A 13,435-nucleotide genomic window follows, 5' to 3' on the forward strand; every position below is an offset into this window, starting at 1 on the left:
TACATTCACTAATGAAACAGTTGCTTGAATTGTAATTTTAAAATTGAGTTTTTAAAAAAATTGTAAAAAAATTGTCATTCTAATTACCTCAAAACTCTAAGTTATTTACAATGCAAGTGGCAATACATTTTTTGTTAAATTGAATCTCTTAAGAAATTATTTCTATTTTAAATAATATAAGAGGTTATTAAATGTATTATGTGCATCTATTTTCTCTATATTTATGGGCTCTGATACTTATGTTCATTTTAACTCTCTTCAAACTAACCTGTTTTATGACAGTGGCCTCTAGAAGGTCCTAGATTGGAGACAGAAATCATGGTAACGTCCAACTGAATATACAGAAAATTACCAACCCAACTACCTAAAGGGATTAATAACAATGGTCTTGTGAATTTTGCATTGCATGTAGCATGTTCATTTAGAAACAAAATTGCTGCTGACAACCAATAATAAAAGAAAACAATGGTTTCAAATGAAAATAAACTACGTTTTGGTTTAAATTCTATAATAGTGTAGGTAAAATAAATGAAATATTTTTTTCAACTAATAATTGATAGTGATTAATTCCTCTTATTTTCGCAAGACCATGATTTTGTCTTTGTCACAAACGCTTTTTATGTTTGGCAATTGGAAGCCTGTATTGCTGTAATGTGTTGAAATAGACAAGGCATGCACATACACGGGTTGTAAATATTGTATACCTATATGCAATTCTTTATTTCTCATAATATCCAATCATACATGTATTGCAAATATCTGAATATATGCATACAATAAGCATGATGCAAGTATTCCGTTTATCATTTAACAAATAATTATATCAAGGAATCTTTTGCTTGTGTCACAGTGTATCATAAGATATTTACCTTATTATGCCCCCCTTTGAAGAAGAGGGGGTATATTGCTTTGCTCATGTCGGTCGGTCGGTCGGTCGGTATGTCGGTCCGTCCACCAGGTGGTTGTCGGATGATAACTCAAGAACGCATACGCCTAGGATCATGAAACTTCATAGGTAGATTGATCGTGACTCGCAGATGACCCCTATTGATTTTGAGGTCATTAGGTCAAAGGTCAAGGTCACGGTGACCTGAAATAGTAAAATGGTTTTTGGATGATAACTTCAAGAACGCATACGCTTAGGATCATGAAACTTCATGGGTAGATTGATCATGACTCGCAGATGACCCCTATTGAATTTGAGGTCACTAGGTCAAAGGTCAAGGTCACGGTGATTCGAAATAGTAAAATGGTTTCCGGATTATAACTCAAGAACGCATACGCTTAGGATCATGAAACTTCATGGGTAGATTGATCATGACTCGCAGATGACCCCTATTGATTTTCAGGTCACTAGGTTAAAGGTCAAGGTCACGATTGATCATGACTTGCAGATGACCCCTATTGATTTTCAGGTCACTTTGTCAAAGGTCAACGTCCGCCCCCCCCCCCCCCCCCCCCCCCCCCTCACCCCATCACATTTTTTTTAAACATCTTATTAAATTAATTACTTCACCCCGAATTATACCCCCTCTCACCCTTATCCTCCCACGCCCCCCCCCCCCCCCCAATTTTTTTTTTTTTTTTTTGTTTTATCAAGAGGGCATATTTGGTATTGCTGTTTGGAATAAATTACAATAACATGTAGCAATATGCATCACACCACTTTGTTTTCTCGGTCACATTGCAGTGTAAAAAGATGTAGCATTCCAAAAAAAAAGAACATTTTTCCAAGCCTAATTTTTTTTTCTTTCATATTCTTGTTCTTTTGTGTCTTTCTTATCCAAATTTTGTTTCTCCTAATTTTTTCGTATGTACAATTATTTTACTATCCAAAATGTCCAACAATCGTTCCAAAGTCAAAATCTGTTTAAGACTACTTATAAAACAATGCAAATAAATGTGTGGGACTTCGTTCATAAATTTTTTGTACATAAAGGAAGTGGAATGCATCTAATTAAATACAGCTATTGTGTTTATGCCAATATACATGTAATTTTCTAATGCACTGGAGAGCCTGTTGTTTGATCTTTAGATGAGCCAAGTGTACCAACTGTGTTTTGTTGTATCAAATGAACAGTTCAATGAAACTGTTTCCATGGCAACTTTGATTTCAGTACAATGTACTGCTTTACCAGTCAATATTTTTAACTTTTGAGCTTAGTGTCTCATTTGTACATGCATTACTGTATTAACTCCAAATCAACTAGTACAAGTGGTAGGCCAGTACTACATGGACTGGTGTTCACTGTTTACACAGTTTCACAACCCCATCTGATACTGGTCAGTATCTTGGCAAGTGGCCAAAGTTGGGAGCGGAATTAATGGTCTATTACATAACTGACTTCTGTGTGTGGTAAACACATGATACTGGTCATGTGGTCAAGTTGCACTTGTATACATTTGCCCAATACACAACACTAGCCTTGGCTATTTTTAATCAGATTGCATTGCTATCTATGGTGGTCATTGACTAGGGGAGTTAACTGCTATAAATAACATGTTTCATTACCATTAATAAATAAAACATTACAAATTGTGTGCACGTTTAAAATATTGTCAAATAAGTCAAAATGTGTGAAAGGAATCCAAAAAATCAAAGACTCAATCATATAATGGATATAATTGATTAGTATAGGTCCTGATTGGTTTTTGCACTATTAATTGGATACATTTCACAGGTCATTGACATACAGTGACAAAAAACATATTCGTACAATGGCTGTCACTACAACGGAGAGCCCATATGGGGGGCATGCATGTTTTACAAACAGCCCTTGTTATTTTTGAGTTATTCACCTTATAATAATTATACTGACAATAGCTCTAGAAGTCACTGTGTAAAATTACATTAGCCTTAAATACTGTGTTTGTCTGGGTAATAAATACAAGTATCTTTCAATCACCTCTTTTCCATGTATTAATATAAGTAATTGTTGCTGTTTAACTTTATTGAAATTATTATGGAATATATTATAGAATTGTATCTCTTCACATTTGATAAAGAATCCTTTTTAATCAGTTTCCTTTAACTTCTTAGTTAAGTTAAAGTTACTTCATATTTATCACTCTAGTTCTCTACATGAAACGTTTTCTACTTACACAAATCTTCCCATGAAATGAACCTTGTTCCTGTAAGTATATTGGTCAAAAAAAGCTTTTCAGCCCTTCACGCCCCTATGTTACAAAAATTCTTAAGTCTGTTTTAAGAAAAACTGATTTGACGCAATAAATTCATGGATTCACATTACTATTTTTCAAATTGATGATGTTGTAAAAAATAATTCATGTATTAATGTTGCTTTTGTGGCATGCATTTTACACATTTTATTGCAATATGAAAAAAGTGGGCTCAAGTTTATTCTGTTAAAACAGACTCAAGAATATTCAAGAGACACGGACCTCCTGGCTCTTCATGATGGAAACAATGATGTGTACCTCGGATATTTTTTTCAGGATTACACGGGGGAGTATGTGGTGGAGCTGATACCTTGCACTGCACAGCCTCATCAGGGCTACACTATACTGTCTCCACCTACGTGTACGGCTCATAAGCCACAGAGGTGAGAAAACACTTCCATTAATGCTGATGATGAATTCAGTCGGGTTTTGCTTAGGTTAATGAAGAGATTGTATGACCGTATCTTTCCTACGAACATAATTTTACGTTTCCATAACTTGAAGATGTTACTGTACCATATAAAGAATATGCTCAGTTTAAATGTTTAGAATAAAAAGAAGAATCTTTTATGAGTTTTAAGCGCCAGTCTTTTAATTTCTATTGATGTTCTTATCAGTCAAAAATGAAAGTATTGAAATCGTTAAAAAATGATTTTTCCAAACATTTTATGGGAAAGTTTTCTTATATACATGTACATGTACAATACTTTTTGTTACATTACTGAGTAAAATGATGAATACATAGCATATATACTCCTGTATTATAAAATATAGGCATTCAATCATCTTCTAGTCTTTGATGTAAAGCAATTGACTGAAACCATATACTAGTAACACAATACATAAAACAAACATTTAAACAAAAAACATCAACACTGCCTTGGACTTGTCATTTACATGTAGATGTGTTTTGTTTGTCCAAGCGTATGTTTGGCTTTTTTCTTCATATAATGCATTTACAACAAATAAAAAAAGTTTAAAGAGAAATAATCATCATTATCAAACTTTTAAATGTGCGCCCTTTCAAAAAACCTTGAAATATTTCCAACTAACAATTTAAAGCTGTCATAAGATGATACTATTCAACAAGAAAGTGTACTAATTCAATTACAACTCTTCAAAAGCCTTTTGTAGCTTCCATATTTACACATGTAACCTAAAATGTCTTGTGATTTACGGCAGGTTTGATGTGCCAATAGCCTTCCAGCAGTCTAATCGTCCTGTTCCGCTTGAGTACACGCTGAACACGCACTTCCAGCTGACAAATAACGAGCAGACATTCCTAAGGAATCCTTTCACGTCATTGGTTGAGAAGGATATGAGGGAGGAGCTTGTGGCTTTCTCGCAGGGTAAGTTTTGTTAACCAGGTTTTCCGAAGGAAAAAACTGGTTATTAGATTGGCGAATGCGGGCGGGCTGGCTGGCGGGCTGGCTGGCTGGCTGGCTGGCGGGCTGGCGGAATAAGCTTGTCCGGGCCATAACTATGTCGTTCATTGTCAGATTTTAAAATCATTTAGCACATTTGTTCACCATCATTGGACGGTGTGTCGCGCGAAATAATTACGTCGATATCTCCAAGGTCAAGGTCACACTTTGAGTTCAAAGGTCAAAAATGGCCATAAATGAGCTTGTCCGAGCCATAACTATGTCGTTCATCGTCAGATTTTAAAATCATTTGGCACATTTGTTCACCATCATTGGACGGTGTGTCGCGCGAAATAATTACGTCGATATCTCCAAGGTCAAGGTCACACTTTGAGTTCAAAGGTCAAAAATGGCCATAAATGAGCTTGTCCTGGCCATAACTATGTCATTCATTGTGAGATTTTAAAATCATTTGGCACATTTGTTCACCATCATGGGACGGTGTGTCCCACGAAAGAATCACGTCAATATCTCCAATGTCAAGGTCGCCACGACTGAAAATAGATTTAAAAAAAAAAAAAAACTTTCAAAGGGGGTTAATTTTTTTTGGTCATTTCAAAAGTTCAGTTTGAGTTTTCTCCCTTTATCAGATTTTTTTTTCACAATGAAAACCTGGTTTTGTGACAATTTTGTCCCTTGTTTACAAATTTATTAGCAATTTATTATAGGTTAAAGGGACTTGAATCTTAAGGTCGCCGTGGTGTAATGAATATGGTTTCCCCCTAGCGATTGGGAGGTCACGGGTTCGATCCCCATTGTGGGAGCGTTCTTTAGAGCTCCCCCAAAGACACCAAGTACTGGTTCTAGGCCCAGGAAACGGACTCGAGAGCATTTATATAAGCCTTAGGCTTTCAATGCAATCAAGCTAAAATAAATAGGTTTAAACTAAAGGTCCAGTCAAAAGCGTCATTCGACCCTAATCAATATTTTGGGGAACTACGAGGATTGCTTAAATAGCTAAAAAAATACCTGCGCATTTTACGTAAGCATGGATGGTCGAGTGGTAAAGTCAGGAGACATTTTACTCCAAAACTCCATGACTCTAGGGGTCAGTGGTTCGTGCCCTGTGGAGGTTAACGTTTTTTCTTCTTTTTTTATATATTGTATTCTTATTTTTTACGGGAGATTTTTAGTTCAAATGTTTAAATTTATCAATATAAAGCATTTAAAGCAGTTAATGACCAGCTTTAATACATGCCAAAATCTATTGGACAGTCCCTTTAAGATCTCATTTGCTCAAACTTAAAACTTTAAATTGTAAGTTTTACCTAATTGACATACAACTTGTTCAATGTACCTCAATCTAAAAAAGGGAGATATGTCGCTGTTTCATCCATAATTATCCTTGAAAAGACAGATAAAAGTAACACTCATTTTGCATACATTGAAAAAGTGGAACGCATGACAGTGTTTTGTCAACATAATAGATGTACACAAAATTGTGTCAGTCTTAATCCTATTGTTATGCTGAAATAATAGAAAAAAAAGACCATTTCACTGATATTTTTATCATTTTAAATTTTCTTTTCTTGGAGACATTTAAATTCTAGCTCTAGCGATTGTATATATATATATATATATATATATATATATACAATACTTGATGGATAGATTGAAGAACTCAAGTCAAATTGCATAACTACGTACTTGTTACTTTGTTATAACTTCAAAGCATCTATATGAGCTGCACTCTGGGACAACTGGGCTAAATGCATTTTCGTAAAGTGTCGTCCCAGATAAGCCTGTGCAGTCTGCACAGGTTTATCTGGGACGACACTTTCCACCTAAACTAGATTTTTGCTAAGAAGATGCTTTTTTTAAACAGTAAATATCATAAAAGCGGAAAGTGTCTTCCCTGGTCCATACAGGCTAATCTTGGATGACACTTTACGCACATGCATTAAATCCTCTTTTCACAGAGCACAGCCCAAATGAGCCGCATTCTGGGACAACTGGGTTTAATGCTTGTGCTTTAATTTTCATCCCAGATTAGCCTGTGCAGTCAGTACAGGCTTATCAGGGACAACACTTTACGCTTTTAAAGAATTTATTGTTTAAAAGTTTCTTTTGAGCAAAAATCCAGTCTGGGCGGAATGTTTCACCCCTGATAAGCCTGAGTGGACTGCACCGGCTAATCTGGGATGACACTTTATGCACATGCATTTTGCCAAGGTTTTCCCGGAACGCGGGTCAAATATTAACGATTATAGTCCAATAACAGTGATATTTGCTTTTGTCTGCAGGTGACCGCATATATGGTCGGGTGATGTGGAGTCCAGAACAAGACTTGAAGTCTGCATACACGTTATCACTGGAGAAGGTCTTCATTTGCACAGGTCTATTTTTAACCCTTTGTCACATAGATAGGCACTTTGATGCATTTGCAGTTGTTAAGAAAATCTATGTAAATTTAAAACCTTTCTTAAAAGTTCCAAAATCAAAAGGCTTCATTTCTGATGCTTAAGTACTGATGAGCAGCAAAGAGCATATAACCTGAATAGACTGCGAGTAAATTGCTAGGTGTTCTGGTTTTATGCTGGTTGCATAACAATGTACACTGTAGTGGGGGACATATTGTTTTTGCCCTGTCTGCTGGTTTGTTTGTTTGTTTGCTCCTGTTTGCTCCAACTTTAACATTTTGTCATAACTTTTGCAATATTGAAGATAGCAACTTCATAAATGTATCTCATTTAGCTGCACATTTTGAGTGGTGAAAGGTCAAGGTCATCCTTCAAGTTCAAAGGTCAAATATATAGCTTCAAAGCGACGCAGTAGGGGACATTGTGTTTCTGACAAACACATTTCTTGTTTCAATTTGCTTCTCAGCAAAAAAGGGTTACACGTACCTTGACTATCAACAGGGACTTAAACTAAATATATGCAGTCATGCACGCTGAAACATCTGAATTTTTGCTTTACAGATAATTTAATTGCTGTTCACATGGCTCAGGAAGGACCAAAATAAAGACAGGTTACTGCTTTATAGGACGATAGGCCAATGTGACCCAACAATCTTTGTTGATTGCAAAAATCTTACACAGTTAGACATTTATTAATGTCATATTTTAGAAAATTCTCACAGCTCGAGGCAGATGGATATTTGTTTTATTTGTTTGATACTACATATACTGCTATGTGGAGCAATTTCTACTATATCTGATCTGTGTTTTCATTTCCTTACAGAGACATTAGTAATTTAACAACTTTTCCATTATTATGCCAGTGTAAATAATATTGTCTTTTGTCACAGGATCAGATGGACATGTTCCCACATATGATCCCACAGGCTCTGTGTACAACAACGGGCCCCAGTATGGATGTATACAACCCAGCCCTAAACTGAAATACAGGTTCCATGTTCTGGTGAGTGGACAACCTTGTTTAGAAAGAAACTGAAGATCTTAGTTTTAATGTATTATATTGTGATGGAAAAGTATTTACATTTTTACATACTAAAAGGCTTTTTTTTAACATTTTATTTGTATTTACTACATTTTTATATGTATTACACATAACAAAAAAATGTAACATCGCAAATATCTTCTTTCTTTTCTAAAACCCAAATTCATATGTTAATTGCCTTGGATAAAAGCTGGCGAAGCTGCCATGAGATATTACCGGGTAGTCATATTTGTGATAAAAGCTCTTGTTTTGAATGTAGTGGAAATAGAAAATTAATAATACAAAAACTGCACACCCATGCTGTTTCAGGACCGGGGTGCCCCCCACATGACTGCACGGGAGTTTGAGGGTGTCAAGTTTGACGCCCAGTTTGTGTCGGAAAACCAGCGGTTCACACGCCTGATGTCGATCAACGGGCTGGATGGCTTTGTACTGAACGTGGACCCTCTTTACAAGGTGTGTTTTCTGGTAAAACGGGGCTTAATGCATTTGCATCACTTTACTTTCCCATTGGAAAGAATTTTTAGTTTGTAGGAAGACTGTTCTAAGCAAAAATCTAGTCTAGGTGGTAAGTGTCATCACTGATTAGCCTGTGGACTGCACAGGCTTATCTGGGACAACACATTAGGCACATGCATTAAGGCCCTCTTTCCCAGAGCACAACTCAAGTTGATTAATAAATTGAGTTTTAAGATACATTTGAAAAATAACAACAACAACATAACTATTTTTGATTGAATTCACAGATTATCAATTATCAATAGGTCAATAGCCTGTGTCAGAGGTGAACATTTGCACTGAACATGTACCATTGCAAAGTTTGAAATAATAATTAGGAAAGAAAAAAAAAAAATAATGCTTACAAATTAGCATTGATCTTTATTGAGTAAAATGGCACACAAATAATGTTATTGTCCCCTACCGGTTTCACCGGAGGGACTTATGGTTTGCGCTCTGTGTGTCCGTCCGTGAGTCTGTGACACGTTTCTGGATCCTGCGATAACTTTAAAAGTTCTTCATATTTTTTCATGAAACTTAAAACATGGATAGATGGCAATATGGACATTATGCACGTCATTTCATTTTGTTCGAAAGTCAAAAATTATGGTTGCTATGGCAACAAATAGACTTAAAATACTGCTGAAAATGGTGGTTTTCTGGATCCTGTGATAACTTTTAAAGTTCTAAATATTTTTTCATGAAACTTGCAACATGGATTGATGGCAATATGGACATTATGCACGTCATTTCATTTTGTTCCTACGTCAAAAATTGTGGTTACTATGGCAACCAAAAATAAAAATAAAATTCTGAAAATGGTGGAATTTCTGACAATAGTTGAGCCGATAGGGGACCATATTGCTTTAAAATAGCCTTGTTTTTTATCATATGTGCATGATTGGTCTAATTTATGTTTATGTTATCATTTTGTGCTGATAATAGGAAAGATTTTCAAACTTTATTTTTCGTTACGTTTTCTTTCAAGGTCACCTCTGGCTTCCAGTGGTACATTCAGGTGATATACTCCATTGGACCAGCAGACAGTCTGTTCCGCAGAAAAAGATATACTGTCCTCTCATTGGACAGAGAAAAGAGAGCAGAGAATATGAACATGAAATACGATTGGTTGGAAAACAACAGTAGTAAAAATGGAACAAATATTCAAATATTGCATTTAAATAATACTCAGGTGAAGGAAATTATTGCCAAAAATGACAAGAGCAATTTACTAGTGGTTGTAGTGCCGATTATTGTAGCTGTGATATTAATAGTAACAGTTGTAATTATTGTCGTCTGCATGAAGCGGCGGCGACGCAGACGTCGCAAACAACCCTCTTCCACGAGCATGAGAAACAATCTAGAATTAGCCAACCAAAACTCTGTGATTTATAAGGGGAAAATTAACAAGCCAGTCACTGTACGATGCAGTTCAAGCCATGAGCTTAAACAGTCGGTTGTGTACAAAGCGGATCATGGGAAAATGTCGGTCCGAATCAAGGACACCAATATTCAGAAGGCAAAGAATATTACTAAGGGCAATGGCACAGAAGTTTGAAGGAAGAATATTAAAATTGTTTAAAAGTTTAATGAATGCTGATGCCTAAAATTGATGCTCTTGTCTAAGTAGAGCTGAACATGTGTTTGTCATGTCCACTAGGTGTCACTTTTCATCTTTTTGTTTTTGTGCCAGTAATGAACAAGACCATATGAATAGAAGTGTCGACACATTCATTGTGAAAAGAAATGAACAATTAGTTTGAAAACAAAATCAATACAACTAATGGAAACAAATACCACATTCAGTAGAAGAACTACCGTATTCAGCTGCGCCTGAATTGTTTGGTTGTCATATATGAACATGGTGATATAAAGTGATTAGGTCTTTAAAAGAAATGAAGTTATGTTTGTCTTTTACCATTAAAAATGGAAACATTAACTAAGACACAATTTCGTTTTTGGAATGTTTTCACTTGCATTGAATGCAGGAATTAATTGGTAAACAGCTATTTAAACAGTTTTGTAATTAACCATGAATGATAAAAGATCAAAGTCTTGTTAAGAAAGGTTTGAATTGTGTTAAATTTTAATTGTATTGGAAAAGCATATGAATTTTTCTTTTTTTAGGCAGACTATTTGTGCATCAATTTGTTTGACCATTATAAGACCTGGGAAATATTTACAGCTAAATATCTGTCACTGTTATTGGATTTTATTAAAACATATTACTTGTACGTAATTTTTGCTGCACTTTGTAGTAGGAATGTACGTCCGACAGTTTGAGGTTATCATGTGATTAATTCTGTTATATATTTGTTACATATCTCTCGTGACATTTACCTCATTCTTCACGTAATTTGTGTTGCACCAAATTGGTGTTATTGTAAAAAATGTATGTGTGACTCATGTGATTTCCAGATTTAAAGCATATGGTATGACAGAGCTGCACATTTCTACATCAGATAAAATTGTTTCTTTTTCAAATCTTGCGATCTGATGTTGTTGTTTTTTCCTAAAAACGAGATTTTTACACTGTGTTATTCTTACACTTTTGACACTTATACCATAAAACAACATCATCATAAAAATTAAGTAAAAAAAAAAGAACTGACGCAGCAATGCTTGAGGACTGGATAAGAAACTATGCAGAGCCTTGCTGCGGGAAAACTGGGCTTAATGCATGTGTATAAAGTGTCGTCCCAGATTAGCCAGTCTCCACACAGGCTTATCAGGGGCGATACTTTCAAGCCTAAACTAGATGTTCATTTAGAAATGGAAAGTTTTGTAAGCCTGTTCAAACTGCACATGCTAATCTGGGACAACATTTTACGCACATGCACTAGGCCCAATTTTGCAGGTTGAGGCTCATTATTATTTATTCCCCTGTGGGATATGCTATCATCAAATAACATTTCATGAATGAGTGTGATATTATTTCAATGACAATGTATGAATCAATAATCATAGTGATATTCCAATAATTTACCTCTTGCTACCTGTACTTATGTATATAATATTTATGTAGTTGGTTTTGAATTAACACAAAGGGTAAAAGTATATTTGTAAGCATTGATTGGCTGTCATTGGACTAGAAATGAAATGTAGTATTTTGTTGACAGAATAATTATGTGATGGACGCAATAAATTTGTTTGTGGTCTATTTTGAAGTTTCTAAATTCCAAATTTGACATCTTTGTCTTGTTTAACTCTTTCAGTGCTGGAACCGCATTTTGAAGGCCTTTGCAAACAGTTTGGATCCAGATGAGACGCTACAGAATGTGGCGTCTCATCTGGATCCAAACTGTTTGCTATTCTGATAGTATTCTTTGAAAAAAAACACAAAAAATGTTATTTTTAGAAAATCAACAGATGACATTTAAGCTGACGACAAATTTCCCAGCATGCAAAGGGTTAATATACGAGTCTAGCTCTGTGAAAACTAAGCTGAATGCATGTGCTGAAGGTGCTGTCGCAGATAAATCTGTCATCACAGGCTTATCAGGGACAACACCTCCCACTTGACCTCAATATTCATACAAGATTTCCTCTAACAAACAATACATAAAAAAGTCGTCGCAGATTAGCCTGTGCGGACTGCACAAGCTAAATTTGGAATAAAATACTTTTCTTAAAATACTTTACGCACATCCATTAATCCTGTTTTTTTCAGATTAATGATAATTTGCATAAAGCGGTTAAGACAGGCCACATTATTTTTGGTATACAATGCTGTTTTTATAAACCATTTTTGGTATCCCATCCTGTTTTTATATCCCATTTTTGGTATCCCATCCTGTTTTTATATCCCATTCAGAGTAATGTATTGTGACTTTATTCTAACAACACCTTCATGCTTTCAAGGGACAAAAGATGTGCCACCATCAAAATTACAAAATGCATCTGTATAAATTGCATTCACATTGTATATTCATAAGCAATGTAACAGTATGTGTACATACATGTAAAATTGTATAGGGTTTTTTAGTTGGGGTAACATATCAATCATTAAACAAAGGCTGTAATTATACATTCATATCACTTTGATGAATGGCTGTTAAACATTTTGAGGTATACCTAAACCATTTTTAGGTATGATTGTCAAACATTGTTTACTGTCTGCTTTTCAAAACACACAGAAATATCACTATCAAAAGATTTTGAGGTATGGTTGTAGAATTGTAAAAAAACCATTTGAGGCAAGATTCTCAAAACATGTTGAATTATGAATGTGACAGCATTTTAATGAATGATTGTGAAAACATTTTGAAGTATGATTGTCCCAACATTTTGTGAGAGTGTAGAATTATTTAGAGGTATGTATGTCAAAATATTTTGAGGTATAATTGTTGAAACATTTGAGGTATAATTGTTGAAACATTTGAGGTATAATTGTTGAAACATTTGAGGTATAATTGTTGAAACATTTGAGGTATGATTGTCAGGTTATATTTCTGATTTTCTCCAGCGTTTCTCTTTTTTAAGGCATTTTCAATCTATGTTGTTGTGATTTAATGTGCTCACAAAACAAAGACCTGCAAAAATGATTACAACAGCCGACCTGCATTTTGTGTCAGTAATTTACTAGTATATTCATACAAATGTTCAAAATAGTACCAATATGTTAAGTAAGAAAAAACAAAAATTTGGATAAGGCTTGTCCAATGATTATTATTTTCTTTGAAGGTCAGTATGGGATTTTATTCCTCAATCCTGTTTTCCATTTTTCATTGTTTCTCATAAGTAATTAGTTCATGTTTGTATCCAACATTACTTTTATTTGAAACATGATAACTGCGGTCTTGTGAATAGATAATTTTGTACCGTTTTATCCTTATTATCTTGAACTTTAGTTCTTGAACCATAACTATGTGTTAAAGACCAAAGTATGCCATAACAAGTTGACATATTATGTTTAACAAATTCGTGTTAAA

The 13,435-nt window shown here is 34.8% G+C and overlaps 1 protein-coding gene across 1 annotated transcript in view; it reads left to right on the forward strand.

Annotated features, from left to right (window-relative positions):
* Positions 1-11,737, forward strand: part of LOC127869915 (extracellular matrix organizing protein FRAS1-like) — a 200,603-nt gene extending 188,866 nt beyond the window's left edge. Inside the window, exons 58-63 of the mRNA XM_052412574.1 lie at positions 3,457-3,563; positions 4,363-4,529; positions 6,848-6,940; positions 7,855-7,967; positions 8,316-8,462; positions 9,493-11,737. Of these exons, the coding sequence (XP_052268534.1) occupies positions 3,457-3,563; positions 4,363-4,529; positions 6,848-6,940; positions 7,855-7,967; positions 8,316-8,462; positions 9,493-10,062 (1,197 nt within the window). The 3' untranslated portion in view covers positions 10,063-11,737. The remainder of the gene's footprint in view (positions 1-3,456; positions 3,564-4,362; positions 4,530-6,847; positions 6,941-7,854; positions 7,968-8,315; positions 8,463-9,492) is intronic.
* Positions 11,738-13,435: the final 1,698 nt, after the last annotated feature.

Source organism: Dreissena polymorpha, chromosome 2 (genome assembly GCF_020536995.1).
Source record: "Dreissena polymorpha isolate Duluth1 chromosome 2, UMN_Dpol_1.0, whole genome shotgun sequence".
NCBI lineage: Eukaryota > Metazoa > Mollusca > Bivalvia > Myida > Dreissenidae > Dreissena > Dreissena polymorpha.